Source organism: Filicampus tigris, chromosome 18, assembly GCF_054856515.1.
Source record: "Filicampus tigris isolate MCC_2025a chromosome 18, RoL_Ftig_1.0, whole genome shotgun sequence".
In the NCBI taxonomy this organism is placed as follows: domain Eukaryota; kingdom Metazoa; phylum Chordata; class Actinopteri; order Syngnathiformes; family Syngnathidae; genus Filicampus; species Filicampus tigris.
The window spans coordinates 11838125-11853439 of record NC_141234.1 but is presented as its reverse complement, the minus strand read 5'-3'; the positions used below and the strand labels follow the sequence as shown (position 1 = coordinate 11853439).

General features: G+C 38.2%; 1 protein-coding gene across 3 annotated transcripts; it reads right to left on the bottom strand.

Annotated features, from left to right (window-relative positions):
- Window positions 1-1373: 1373 nt before the first annotated feature.
- Window positions 1374-14856, bottom strand: atat1 (alpha tubulin acetyltransferase 1). Of its 3 annotated transcripts, XM_086013757.1 has the most exons (13): window positions 14415-14856; window positions 13747-13807; window positions 12979-13070; window positions 12421-12478; window positions 12216-12329; window positions 11714-11815; window positions 10879-10924; window positions 9353-9398; window positions 8715-8789; window positions 8192-8399; window positions 6143-6228; window positions 4718-4799; window positions 3382-3619 (listed from the first exon to the last, which is right to left on the bottom strand). In XM_086013757.1, the coding sequence occupies exons 1-13, from the start codon at window positions 14504-14506 to the stop codon at window positions 3530-3532; spliced, it is 1152 nt and encodes a 383-aa protein (XP_085869883.1). In that variant the 5' UTR covers window positions 14507-14856; the 3' UTR covers window positions 3382-3529. The 3 variants fall into 3 exon arrangements, with proteins under 3 accessions (XP_085869879.1, XP_085869880.1, XP_085869883.1); XM_086013753.1 differs by lacking the exon at window positions 9353-9398 and having other exon boundaries at window positions 1374-3619; XM_086013754.1 differs by lacking the exons at window positions 8715-8789; window positions 9353-9398 and having other exon boundaries at window positions 1374-3619.
- Window positions 14857-15315: the final 459 nt, after the last annotated feature.

The window sequence follows — 15315 nt, the reverse complement described above, 5'->3', positions numbered from 1 at the left end:
CTGTTATGCTGATTTTTCTAAAACATTTACTCGGGATGCGGGGGTGGGGGGTGGGGCGACCCGTTGGAAAAAGAAGCTGAGAACAATTTCCATGACCCGTGAAAGTGCAGAACTTACTTAATCATTAGACATCTTCCGTGTAGGTGGTTAATGTCCTCACTCGCTCCAGTAACCTTGGCCAGTCTTCTTATGTAGACGGAGAGGAAAAACAGGTTCAGCAAGAGTATATTCTTGGTGCGAATCCTGTGCAAACCTGCTGCGAATTAAAGTGTGGTGGTTTAAGCTCTGAACATACGCAAACATGTTAATTATTAGAAGGAATGTTTTCTCGAAGTGCGCTCAAATTATAAACATTTTCCTGTGTTCTTCTGCCCAAATGTGAGTGGCACCTATCACATACACTCCTGCTCAGTGGCAACCATTTAAATAGTTATATTTAGCCATTGAACCATTTAGTCTGCCCAAGAATGCGTTAACACTGGAAAAGTGCCACAAGGCCTTTGTTTGAATTGTCAGCTTGAGACAAAGGTTTCATCTGTGTGACAAGATGTTTGACAAGTAGTCTACTTTTACATAGTGAATGAAGTCAGTGTGAGTTTTAGGAGAATTGTAAAAGTGTTTCAGTAAAAGACATATCAGTTAAAGCTGGAAGAATATTCATTTAAAAATACAAAGTAAAACAATCCAGATGTGATTGAATACTTGCTCAGTTTTTTTTTTTTTTTTTTTTTCCCCAAACGTTACCTTCTATACAGTATATTAGATATAAATAATTACAGGTTGTTTTTAATTGTCGGACAGGTTTTATGTCACATTAATGGTGGAAAAAGTTGTGAATTTTATTTCACCTGTCAAAAAAAAAACTGACTCCAGAACATGGACGTTTTTTTTTTTCTGGCAAAGTCTGATCTGGCTTTCCGGCCCATGACTGTTAACAGTGATTTGCACCTTGTTTAAACCCTGTGTATTTATATTCCCTAAAGATGTCAAATATTTTTTTTCCACCAAGTAAGTGGAAGTTATGTTATACCAGGCGTCACCAACTTTTTTGAAAGTGAATGCTACTTCTTCAGTACTGATGTGAAGGGCTAGTTTGATACACACAAAGTAACATAAATGCCAACCGTTGCTGGATACTAGTGAACTGTCTCAAAACAACTTTCCAAAGAATTTCACTTTTCTTGGGTCCTTAACGGACAATTATAGTCACATAGTCACAAGTTATGTCCTTACAGGCATTTATTTACATGTTCTATGACATCTGCGCAGAGCAGGAATCACCTGGAACACTGCCAAAAGGAGAGTTTACGTTTAACAGCGGATTAAGTAAATACAGAGATGCTGGTTTGCATTAAAAACTTTCAAATGACAAGTACTTTCATTTAGTATTTTATTGTTATAAAAAAAACAAGTAAACGGTATAAACTGCAAGTTTGGTGTTTTTACAAAGGATGAGCTCTCAAGCTGGTGTCTTCTGAGGGGAGATGAACCTGTTTGTTCCAATTCATTGGAACAACAAGCATCACTTGTCAATTGTTTCCCCCCCCCCCCCCTCAAAATGGGTACCCTTTTTTTCACTCGTCTGACGATTTGAAGAGAAATGTGTGAGTTGTGTCTGACTTGTCTTTCATTCTAGTATGATGACATTTGATAAGCAGCAGTTCCACATGCTTAACATGTCTTAACTAAAGGCTGACTTCAAGCAGCTCAAAGTAGAAAATGCTTGAAATATTTATGGTCTGAACTTTGAAAAAGCAGAATGTGCTTTATGGTCCAAACTAGTGTACACACCCTGTGCAAAGACTCATAGAAACGCAGCTGCACCAATAAATGAGTAGTGTAAACCAGTACGGCTTTTTTCCCACTGGTTGAAGGTCTCGGGGTGCCTCTAAACTAATCAGAACAAACAAACTTGACGTCACAATCTCGGTCGTCTCCTGCTGCTTGTTTGCAATAAAGCCAAGCCACACACACACACACAAAGATAAATTCAATTGTTACATGACGAACGCAATGGATACGCCAGCGTTTTAATATTCAAAGTCATGTCATAATCTTTGAAGCCAATTAGTCCTGTGGGTGTAATATAAACTAAAATATATGGGCAAAAATAGTAGGACATCTGTCGATTATACCTGGCAATGAAAGAGGAAACATTTGTATGATCTTTATTTATCTTCCGTGTGGGAAGGCCTGTCAGTGGGAATTTGAGACGTCAGGTGGTATTTTTACCTTGAAGGTAATTTACCTGTCACACAAGCACCTTGGTCAATGAAGCCAACTGAGAATATCCATTAACTCATTCAATGCATTTTCAGACCCTCTTTTACCCTAACGTTTGAAAAAATTTGAAAAAAAATATAAATTCCTGGGATTGAATGGCTGGACTGTGAAAAGACAACTAAATTCGTCAATGGCAGTGAATGAGTTAATTTTAAAATACATTATTTTAAATATTTGAATGAAATAAAATGAATAATAATCTTACCATTTTTGGGTGTAGGGTAAACTTTAGGAAAAGGGGGAAAAAAAAAGGGACCAGGAACCATCTTGGTGTGAGGAACTCCAAAATGTTTTTTACAATAATATGTTCTATCTGCCTCTACTAGTCTGAACACGGAATTCAGATTAATATTGCATTTGTGGAATATGAGTTTAGCAGCAAAATCCACCCGTTTTTATCCATCTCAAGGGGGCGGCCATTTTTTCACTTGATGTCAACTGAAACTGACATCACAGCTGCTCAGGGCTCCTCAGCCTCAGAAAACAAGTGAGCAGTGACCTGTGATGTCATTTTCAGTCGACAGCAAGTGACAAAATGATTGCCCCCTGAAATGGACAAAAACGGGTGAATTTAACTACTTCCTCATATTCCACAAACACAATTTCCATCCATCAATCATCCATTTTCTATAGCATTTGTCCTCATTAAACTCGCGGGTGAGCTCGAGCCAATCCCAACTAACTCTGGGCGAATGTTGGAAAATGGTGGATGGGAAAACGGGGTTATTTTTGTGTGTGCCGCAAATTCTTGAATTATTGCACAACATTTTCCTGAATGCAATGACTCAGTACAACACTGACTCACACCCGACTGCCATTTCTCTTCTCACCATCTGCCCTCACTCCACAGAGAGCTCTCTAATTGTATGGGAAAATAACCTTTCAGGGTCTCTGTGTCTTTAACAGCTGGAGCTCATTGCTGACCAGAATTTTGATTTATTCTTATTTATATATATTTTTGGGCAAGGCTCTTTCAGGACAGTGCTTTGTGGCTTCCAATATGGATTTTTCAGCACTGACTCTACATTTGGACTCACCAAGCCGTCACCATGGACACGTGTCCCTGTTTAACAGCATCAGCTTCACCTGCTGGGCAGAGAAGCAATTGTTTCCTACAGTCCAGGAACAGCCACACCTGATTCCGTCTCGCTCTTTCTCCAATAAATGTCTCTGGCTTTCCAACAGGACTCTTGCTGTGCTCCGAGGACCGTTGGGAGCGCCGAGTTTCTTTTTCATACCGGCCACCTCAGCATCTGTTCCTAGGTGTAGTTTTTTGTTGTTGAGGGATGTCTGCCTGCAAACGGCATTGTCCTTGGTTGGTGGACATGTGAGAGACCTGGGGTGAAGGAGTGTGACAGGTCAACATTATTAGTAGGAATAAGGTGAACAGTTAAAGATAAATGTCGGCTGTTTGTAGTATTTGGACTATTAAGCTATACAAAAATGGAAGGAAGAAAAGTGGAACAACATTTCAGCGAGACAAAGGAACCACTTTCAATACATTTTTGTTATTATCATCACTACAATATTAAGCCATCTGTTTTCCCCATCTGGTGCATGCCAAATCAGCAAATAAGAAAAAGAAGACAAACTGTAGGAGAATAAATGCATGTTATATTCTACACCAACGCAAGGAAAGTTTGCTGTTATTTAAATTTATCACGCCTGCATTTTCTCCCCAAAAGTTTAAGTCAATTACTTATGTGCATTCAGCATGACAAAGTAATTTTGGTTAGCGTGCATTTCTAATATGGAATTTTGATAAGATGTATCTGTGATTCTTTTGTTTGAATTTCTTTTAGCAATATCATGATAACACTGTGATGATTTCTGTAAATATAATCCTGATATTAAATGTCTATATGCGTTCATCTTTAAAAAGGGCAAACTCTTGAAAACTGTTTTTTAAATTCTATTGAATCCATGCAAAGTCGTACAAAATAAACACATAACCTTAGTACATTGGACAAGATTTGGTTTTCACTCATTTTTGTTCTGGTTTTCGTACATCTGCTCAGTTTTCGTTCAAAAGAAATGTATGACTTAATGTACCGCAATCTGTGTGCGGTCATCCTAAGTATTTCATAAGTTGTGTATAAAGTTTTGAACAGACGATAAGGCTCCATTGCATAATGTAAGATTTTATCAACAACTCAAAGCAATAAGCATCTCGGTCTGGAATGAGACTGCTAAATAAGCCGCCATAATAGGGCCAAATAATGTCTTGTGAAAATTATTATTAAACAGCCGTGCTTTTATTTTGAAGGCTTGACTTTTGACAGGATGTTACATATTCATTTATCCACTTTTGAAGGCTTGACTTTTGACAGGATGTTACATATTCATTTATCCACTTCATACTCATTTATATTTATTTTCATCCCAGTGTTCGCATGTGTAGTGTTTCCTTATTGTCCCAGTAACAATTCCGTACCTCCTTGATAGTATCGGCATACTCAACCTCTGTGTTTCTGTAGGTCCCAAAATGTGTGGCAGGGCTTCCACTGATCTCAGACCTGAAGAGATACAGGGTACTTAAAGGGAAGTCAACCCAAAAATGTTCTTTAGAATATTACAGTATCTTCTGTGTAGCCCTATGTAAGAACCAAGCTTCAAATTCAGAAAACAGGTGAGCTGTGATTGGTCGTTATCCAGAGCTGGGCAGTCCGTCCCTGGGCCGGACCGGTTGGACCCCCCGGCCCGGCCGGATGCCCATTTTTGGGGTGGAGGGGTGGGGGGGGGGTGACAAATTTAAAAAAATGGCTGGACTAAGCATGGCCGGAAGTGGATTTTAGTCCGGCCCACTAATCGGCCCTCATGGATTCATGGGGGGCGGCCAAATTTAATCTCAGCCTATTCGGTGAAAGGCTTCTTTTTAGGCTTCTTTCTACTCCTGCGTCGGCGCGAGCGACAACTGCCGCATTGATTCACGTGACCAGCGAATTGTGCTGTTGGCGACAGGTCTGCGACACATGTCACGCACACACTCCCTTACTTACGGAAATATGCAGGAGCAAACCTGCTGTGTATAGTGGTTTGCAGGTATGCTTTTAATTTGAAGGCCGTGAAGGAGGGGAAGTGTGCAAAATAAGTAACTTGTTGACTGTGACTTCTGGCCGTCTGTTGGACCCAAATAATTATACAATACGACAAAACCAACCCCGGGTCTCGCAATGGAAGTAATCACACACTTACAGTTGGGTAAGTAGTAAAGTACTAGTGGCGTGTTTGAAGGGTGTGCACAGCGCGTTTAATAGTAAATTAGCCAGCTAATGATCCGTAAAAAGGCTCTGCCGTTCGCATCTCTCCCGCGGCAGCGTCAATCACAGACACTTTTTTGGGGGGGGGCTGGGGGCGGAACAGAGCGGGGGGTGATCATTTTAATGAATAAGGGCGGGGGGTCGCAACCGGAAGGGTACCTAGGTCAAAGGTGGAGGATCACGGCCGGACCGGCAAAAAAGGGTCAAGTGCCCAGCTCTGTCGTTATCTGAGCTACGATGTCATTTTCAGTCGACAGAAGTAACAAAATGGCCGCCCCATGACATGGATAAAAACAGGTGGATTTTGCTACTTAACTCATACAGTATTCCAGAAACGCATCATTAATCAAAATGGCATGTTTAGACTAGTGGAGGCACAAAGAACATTTTATTGTATTTATAGTATATTTATAGTTTAACAGTATGTATGCCCATTGTACAGTGGCCTTGAGGTGTAAAACTCAACAAATAAATAAACTCAACAGATGAAAAAACACAAAAACAAATAGATCATCACTTTAGTCTCTCTTTTTTTTTTTTTTTAAACCTGACTCTCGAACAGGGGTGTGTAGACTTTATATCCACAACGAGTACTTTACCTGACAGGGTTCTTCCCAGCATTCCCAATAATTTGGTGTCCATATGACGACTGTACAGGCCGTGTCTGGCAACTTGTCCGTGTTGGCTGGTAGAGAAAAGCAACGGTGACCACGGAAGATGAAGGGAAAAAAAGAGAGAGAATAGGGCAAAAAGGGGAGGGGGAAGGTAATAATGGCAGTAAAAAGAGGAACAACAAAAAGAAAGGAAAGATGAGCAAAAACATCAAACAATAAATAATAAGGCAGAAACAAGGCTTGGCATACAAACGCGATGTCACAATAAAATAAAATGTAAGGAAATGAAATGGTTATAAAATAAAAGCAGCAACACTACACTGTTTGGTTGTAAGTCATGTGCGTAGTATTGACAGCTGAAGCACCAAAGAATGAAACACTCTATATCTTTTTGTGGATTAGGATGTTTAATGCATTCAAAAATGAAAAAGGCAAAATCAGAGCTACCATGTTTCTTTCTGATGACCTGATAATAATAATGATCTTCTTTTACGAGGAAAAAAGGGAGCTTGCCATCACAGTCGTATCATTCTAACCCCAGTACGTGCTCCATCTCCGCATAGACCCACGGCTATTCTATCCGACTCGGACACCACACTCTTCCCTTTCAGAATGACAACATGGCGCCTGTCAGAATGGAATCAATGGAAACCTAGTTGAGATCTATTAAGGGAACTATTCAATTATAAGTAAACAATGATCATTGGGAAAAGATGAGTGAATGAATTTAAAAGGGGGTTTGAAAGCAAAATGCGATGGAGTAATGGGTGAACCAAAAAATGAAGGAAAAGAGACAGAAAGAGAGTGTTAAGAAGCAGTATTTGAGTTTACTTAGAAGAGGCTCTTTGTGTAATGTAACATCCTCTTGTCAATGTTCAGTATAATGTTGCCATTCAAAGTGAAGGAAGCAAAGCATTTATTAACTCCACTTGCAAGTAGGTTTATTAGATTTCAACTATTATTATAAACTACGCCTAGTATCAACAATAATAAAAAGTTTTCAAGCTTTCTGAATCTGACAATGATTTCCAAAAGCAACATACTGATGTACACCAAAATACTACATGGTATAAGCTTTACAGTTGCCAGGTGGTGAGATTTGTTGTAGTGGAGATACATGGAGTAAGTCAGTCAGAGTAAAATCTTATTACAGCCACCTGGTTTTCTTTTCCTGAGATGTTTAAAAAAATCGATTTGAGAATCAGCAGTGTTTATTTATTCAGGTGGATTAATCGCTCAGTTAATGATTGGAGCAGAGTGTAATGTTTTGTGAATTTCATTATTGTTCAAACTGAGACACGCACAGCTGAAATTATAAACAACTTGCACCAAACCAAACAGAATTTATTTTAAAGATCATCTTAATCAATCCGCGGATCCAGCTCTTCTGGAAAAACACAAAGTGGGTAGGCTGGTTTTGAATTCTGTGAATGCAAATAACCTTATTATTCATTCCGCATGCCTTCTCTAGACTGTCACTTATGTGGTGCAGCTTGACTGGCGAGGATACCAGGATGGTCATTGAAACAATAGATAATTCAACAAAAACTCAAGAGTGTACTTTACATGTTACAAAAACAACAAGCTACTGCTGTCTTGTAAACTGTATTGGTTCATCCCTCACAGTTTAGCAGGAATATTTGATATGCCCTCAATTCAGCATTTATTGCATTTATGAAGTACCTGGTAATGTCCAAAGTACTTTATTGTCTTTTTCCCCATATGGATTTGCGAAAAAATATGTAGTGTCAGGTCAATAAGAGCGATGGGAAAATGAAGCTTCAAATTTGCTTCATGAACCAGTTGTTTTATTTTTTTGACTTTTCTCGATGGCACTCTCTATTCAACATTGGGTTGCAAGTACAGTGACTTGGCATTTCTTAATTTTAAACCCTTATTCAAACCAAAAGTGCCATCTAGAGGAGTCCAAAAATACAACAATTGGTTCATGAATCAAATTTGAAGCTTCATTTTCCTCTCCCAATATTGACATATGTACAAGCAACCCTTTCCAGCAGGAGTCTGTGTGTTTACCTGGTGCGTCTTTCCCGGGATCGTTCGATGAGGGGAAAGTTTGGGCTCTGGTCCCTGTGTACCCCGGATGCAGACATTATGGCGGCCTGAGTGGGTGCCTTGGTGGGGGAGGAGTCCACACTGAGGGAGTACTGGGAGGATGCCAACCGCCGGGGTGAATGCGGAGCTGCAAACGGCCAGGGAAGACTCCTCCGCTCCTGACGCACTGCTGTTGAAGAAATTATTTGATCGAGACTCAATCAGTCAATACCTACCAAACATTATTAGTATTGGCCTCTGCCTGTGGTGACAAAACAAATCTCCATTGAATGACGGGCCCAAAATAAATAATGTCTATTTATGTCCTCATCGATAAGCTTTGCCTAAAGTGAAGAATACTGTATCACAATTCAATCAATTCAAAGCATATCAAACAACACAAAAAAGATACAGATAAAACGAAAGCAACCAGAGGAATCATGTCTAATCCGAACACTGACAAGAGAAACAATTTTGCTGCCGGGTAATGGAACTACCGGTATACCTTCTCTCTCCATTATGGAATAGGGTTTGATCTCGCCGTCTGGCTTTTTTAGGGGAATCGTTCTCAATTGAGCCACTGTGGATGAAAACACATTGAGAACCTCAAATATTGCAACACAAGACAACTTTTGACTTCATCTAAGCTTGTGTGGAAAAATACGGATATAGTAGTTGAACCTACCTCACAATAGATTTTAATGTTTGTCATCAAGAAAGCGGGTGACCCAAAAAATTAATTTAGGGAAAAAAAAAAACAAAACGGTAACACGCATTGGAGTTGAACAGAAGAGTTGCTCAGCAATCCAAGTAGCACTACTGTCACACAGAGCCCTTCTAAAACAAACTAACGGTCAGTAAAGAACCTAAAAGGAACTCTAACAGGTGGCACAGAGTTTTAACTTGTCTAAAAGCTGGAGATTTTACTCGATACTGAATATCTGGGCAACAGGCGCAGTATCACAAACATATTACTGCATATATGATACCGAAAGTAACAAGACTTATTAGGCTTTCAAACGCTGACACACATGGCAAAGGGAGTGGAGAAAGGAAAAGAGGTGCAATGCAAAATGCAACGAATGACATGGGTCGAGACACTGGGGATGGAAGAGAAAAGCAAGAGAATAGAAAAGTCCTTACAAAAAGCCGTACATCCCCTGATCCGTCAGAGGATACGAAGCCGAGCCTGGGAGAATTTGATGGAAAAAAATATTTGGAACTGGAATAAAAATACATGAACTCTAATGGGTTGATAAATCCCCTTTTCATGCTTGTTTTGTCTTGTACATATAAGTATAAAACTGAAGGATATGCTACGATGACAAAAGCAAGTTATATCTAAAACGATATCATGCAAAATATGTGTATGAACATCATGTGAACACAAATGCACCAAACATGATGTTGATTTTGACTTGATACAATTTACCGGATAAACGCCGCGTAGGGAAAAAAAACAACATCCAGGATGCAATTTTGCCTCAACTTTTCACACACATTCATCCATCCATTACCTGAGCCGCTTTAAATCTGTGTGTGAGCCTATCCATATCATGACTGCCTAATTCTAAATTTGTAAAGTCTTCTTTACAAAAGAAATCATAATAATAAGAATTAACATGCTGCATGCTACATGACTGCCAGTTCACACTCATGGATAACTGGTTACAGTCTAAATATTACTCTCGACAAATTATATAAAGCTCTGTTTTCATTTTCAAGACAACAGCTTTGTTACTACTCTCTGAGATACTGTGCGTAAATTGCAATCCTCTGGGCATTTATAAACCCCAATTCTAATGACGTTGGGGCGTTGTGTAAAATAAAACAGAATACAATGATTTGCTTTTCAACCTATATTTAAATGAATACATTAATGGCACCTTCGAAGATGTGCAAGTCACCCACACCCATGTCATGGGCACTAACACATACCAGCATCATAGATGCTGTTTTTTTTAACTTTGAACTGATAACAATCCACATGGTCCTTTTCCTCTTTGGTTCGGAGGACAAAACGTACACGACTTTCAAAAACTATTGGAAATGTGGACTCGTCAGACCACAGAACACTTTTTCACTTTGCGTGAGTCCATTCCAGAGAAGTATTCCAGAGATTATTTTCCAAAACCAACAATAACGTTCACCGGTTTGAACATTAAAATCTAGTCTTTGTAGTGTATTTAAATCAATGAAAAGGATTTGTAAATCATTGTAGTCTGTTTTTATTTACAATTTACACACAGTGCCAACTTCATTAGAATTAGGGTGTGTAAATTCCATTTAATCAAGCTCTATTGCTGGTCTTATTAGGACATGTACATTATAATAACGGAGCATTGTGAAGAGTTACGGAATAATCAGATGCACACTGATATCCAATAGAAGAACATCCTGCAGCCGCATTATATTCTGGATTTTTTTCATTATTGCGCGTGACCTGCAGTTTTGGTGGGAGGACGATGGCACCAGGAGTTTATTTGGAAAATAAATTCTAAACAATATTTTTTTAGCACAATATCTGAGTTAGACGAGCAGTTTTTAAACTGTATTTAATTAGTCAGAATGTTAATAAGGCGAAACCTCGTAACACTTAGCAAAAAAGACTGATAAAAAGAAACTAATCTAACAAATTGAAACATGCGTCAAATAACATAAAAAAGTACCTGATTTGTTGTTGAAGAAACCATCAAACACAACAAAGTTATTGACCTAGGAGCAAAAACAAGAGAAGATTACTGAAATGGCAGACAGAGAAAAAAGATGTCACACAAAATATCCACTCTGATTCATCTAGCAAAAATATGCAGTACTTTTATCTTAAAATAACTGGCTTCAAAAACAATGAAAACACCAGCTTGCAACACAGCAAAGATATGTATCTTTATTCTCATGAGCCTGAATAACCAGGATTATGGAATGATATCTGTTATACATATACTGTATATATATATATACATATATATATATACATATATATATATACATATATATATATACATATATATATATACATATATATATATATATATATATATATATAATTTATTTATTTATTTTCAAACAGTTGGCTAACATACAGTACATATAGAACGAACATGTTAATTCTCAAATAGGTCCCTTTTAATTATTGGTGGGAATGACTGCTGCCACAAAATAAAGATATGTAACCATCAGCAACAGACTGTTGCCTTTGCACCAAATTCAACTTTAAAGTTGATCTAAAAACAAAAATGCAGCCTAACTGTGAATGTACATACAGCGGCGACACTCGTGATTTTTTTTCACCTGCTAGGCCAAATTTGGCTCTACTCCAACTAACAAATCTCCCAGTCCTCCTTTTCTTCAAGTCTAATAGAATAATAGAAAAGTAGGAATACTTTTCTATTAGACAGGGTTTTGGTGCCATCTTGTGGCATATTTTGGGCATTTCAGTCAGTGCACAAAACAGTAAAGTGATTATTTATATACACTAGTGAGTCAGAAAAATGCAGGCTGTACCTGAGGAACACTTTGCGTCAGGCGGTAATGCTTGGCCAGGAAAGACAACAATTTTGGAGAGGGCCTGTCATATGCCATAAGCACTGGGTCTATATTCTTGTGCTTTGAACAAAAAGAGAAATGTCACTTACGTTATTGAGATACATAATGACACAGCGTCTTTTGTTTAGTTTTAACAACAACAAACAACAAGAACAGTGACAAAGCCAAACACAACTGCCTAAGTTACTTCTGTCCACTCGAAATCTGGACTAATTTTTATCTATAAAACATGATTGACTCATCCTGACAGTACAAAAGAAACCTGACAGTGGGTGAAATGACAGATTTGTAAAATAGCACAATTTTACTGGTATATAGGCATTACTGTTTGAATCTTATATTAACATAACAAAGTTGGGAAAGTTGTTTGTAGTGGTGTTTCATCACCAACTTTGTCCTTGCATGCCACCTCATACTAGAAATGACTGTGATTTCCCAACAAACAGTATGAATACTTCACCTGTAACATGAACTTAAACAGCTCCAGTCCGTATCCGTGTCTCTGCAAATTCTCGGCTATGAAGAAATCCAAAACACATAGTGGCTCTGCCTCTACGTGCAAACCTTGCTGGTCCTATGGATAGAAAACATCGGGTGCCGTTAGTAAAAAAAAAAAAAAAATACATCTTCATGTTAATGTCATGGAAAAATATCAAGAGACTTACTAGCAGAAATAACTTCTTGTAGCCAACCTTGAGAAATCCCACAATTGCGCCACACCCTCTGTCGGTAGGAGACGGGAGTGAAGGGGTGAAATGTGGGATCGTGTGTGAGTAGAACCTCGCTCTGAATAACTTGTCACGTTACAAGGATTATGGTACAGATGTTGGATGGGGCGTTCAAATTGAACTGAGAATTTCATGTCTTCTGACGTAGCGTCATAGGCATATCAGATGCGTAACATCAGCGGAATGTCGGCACCATCACTGCCCAATTTGTGTGAAAAGCAATTGTTGCTGTTGCGCTGACATTTCCACGAATCATATTAATTACAAAGCCGCAGCTGCGATGTGAATGCGCACTATCAACATGGCAATATCCTGCTTCGGCAAGTTCTGTCTGAAAGGCACAGGTGAATAAATCATTGTTTCTGTTTCACCTCTGCTTGGCCAATTTACTGGGAATACTACAGTGCATGCAGTGACTACATCAAGCCCAGAGACAAATAGTCAAAAACATAAGGGCAAAGTTATTACGAGCTAAAGAATGAGCATGTGATGTACCCTTTTCTTTCTGCATCCTTCATCAGATAGAGTTGATGATGCTGAGACTGCATCTTGGTAACACTTGTGACAGGTGTTGTTAGCTTTTGGGCCTGTGGACAGAGCGCACATATTCACTTGTGATAAATGTAGGTGCAAATATATTTCAGAATGACAAATCTCTGTACAGTATTTAACTATGCTGAACATTCTAAATTTAACTGATATAAAATTTCAAGACATATCATATTTTACAGTGGAAATCAACCCAAAAATTGTCTTTACAAGAATATGTTCTATGCAGTCCTAGCTTAAACATGGCATTCTGAGTAAGAGTGTGTTAATCGTCTGAAGCTAATGCTGTGAGCTAACACTAATCTGTATGTGAAAGAAAACTCATTGTGTCCCTGCTTATCTTTTGCTTGTTTACTTAGTCATCTTTTTTTTTAGTCAGTGTTGCCTGGCGGTGGCTTGAAAGTGGCAGATCTTTGCCCAGCCTAGCTACCGAGTCAGTGGCAAAGAATCATGTCGCCATAAGATTTTTTTTTAATCTTGCAGAGCTAACCTCAACTTCGTTAAATTCAAATTATTTAGACTGAAAAAGGAGACAATTCTGAGACAAACAAACACAAAACAAAAAATAAGGGAAATACTTCTCTGGTCCTCAGAATAATCACACGTTTTAGTCATTAGTATGAGGGAGAATATTGTTTTGAACATTAGTATCTCAAAAGCCACAGTTTTGTCAACTATCCATACATTGTTTAACTGTCTGATGATGATACTCACCTTTGCAGAGGCCCTCCCCAGTTCATCAATAACAGTGGCTATATGGGATTGAAGATCTGGCCTACAAAGAACACAATACAATAGGGTATACGTATTACATTATGCGTCAATAAGTGGAGGTCAGAGTCATCCTGAAAAAAAAATATATATATAGATATATAGATATAGATATATCGACATGCATGTGTATATATATAGATATGCATGTATATATATATATAGATAGATAGATAGATAGATACGCATGTATATATATATATATATATATATTTTTTTTTTTTTTTTTTTTAACGTTAATGCGATGTCAGTAACGCGGAAATACCACTAACGTAAAAATCAGAAAATTTAAAAAAAATGGACTTAAGTGTTTTTCACAGGACAGCGACGAATACAGTATACTTTTTTTTAACCACAAAACACACATCACTAGAAATGCAAAGACAGTAAAATCTACATATGGAAAAGCTAGTGGTAAATGGGTGTTTTCTGGTTGGTTTAAAAAGAAAGATTTTTTTGAGTATCAATTCTAACGTTGTTTTGAAATGTGTCTATTCTGTTTTAAACATGATGCTCAAATAAAGCCAGTCAATCAATTCAAATGGTATGTTTTCATTGCAACTATGGTCACGAACAACACTGAGGTGGGAGATCGAGGCAGTCAGCTTTACCTTCTTGCAGACACACGCCCTGCAATAAGGGTCTTGTCCACAATGGAGAACCTCTCCGAAAACAAATGGTTAACATTAAAAGGAAACTCCATAACGTTTCCTTTCTTTCTCTGGATGATGTAGTACAGTACAGTACAATCCAAGCAGCAGTGCTCTGGCAGGTGCCTCCCTCGTTAGCTAGCTAACAAAGCTACTGGGCAAACTAGCAGACGCTATGCTAGCAAAAAAAAAAAATACAACATCAATGAAAGCACCAAAGCGAAAATGAAAAATTATCTTCTCTGTAATGGAAATGAAGAACACGGATAACTGTCTATGGTCAACAACAAAGACCGTTTATTTTTTTTAGAATGTCAAGGCACCTCCATTGTGTTCTAGTGGGTGAGTCGCAGCTAGAGGGAAGCATGTACCGTAATTCATACAAACACAAAAGTAGCGCATCTCTCTCTCTCTCTCTCTCTCTCTCTCTCTCTCTCTCTCTCTCTCTCTCTCTCTCTCTCTCTCTCTCTCTCTCTCTGATTTATGTTTATATGACGGGTATGTCGTCAGAAAGAACTCAACTTTGCTTAATGACGTCAACCTTTCCAAAGAAAAAATTACAAACGTATTGACGTCACAATCATTTTGTTTGTACTTTCATGAAAGAAAGTACAAACGTGTGTGTCTTGAATGAAATCAAGACACAAAGTGAATATTTTGACACACACAAACTGGGAGGTACTTCGTACAGTAGCTCATACTTTGATCTCATTAGATTGTGCAGCTATATATTGAGGCATGTTAATTTCGTAGTTTTTTTTTCTTATTCTGTGTAGCCCTGATACTAAACACTTAGTGTGTAGAAGCACTAATAATAATAATAATAATAATAATAATAACAATAACAACATTATGTAACTAT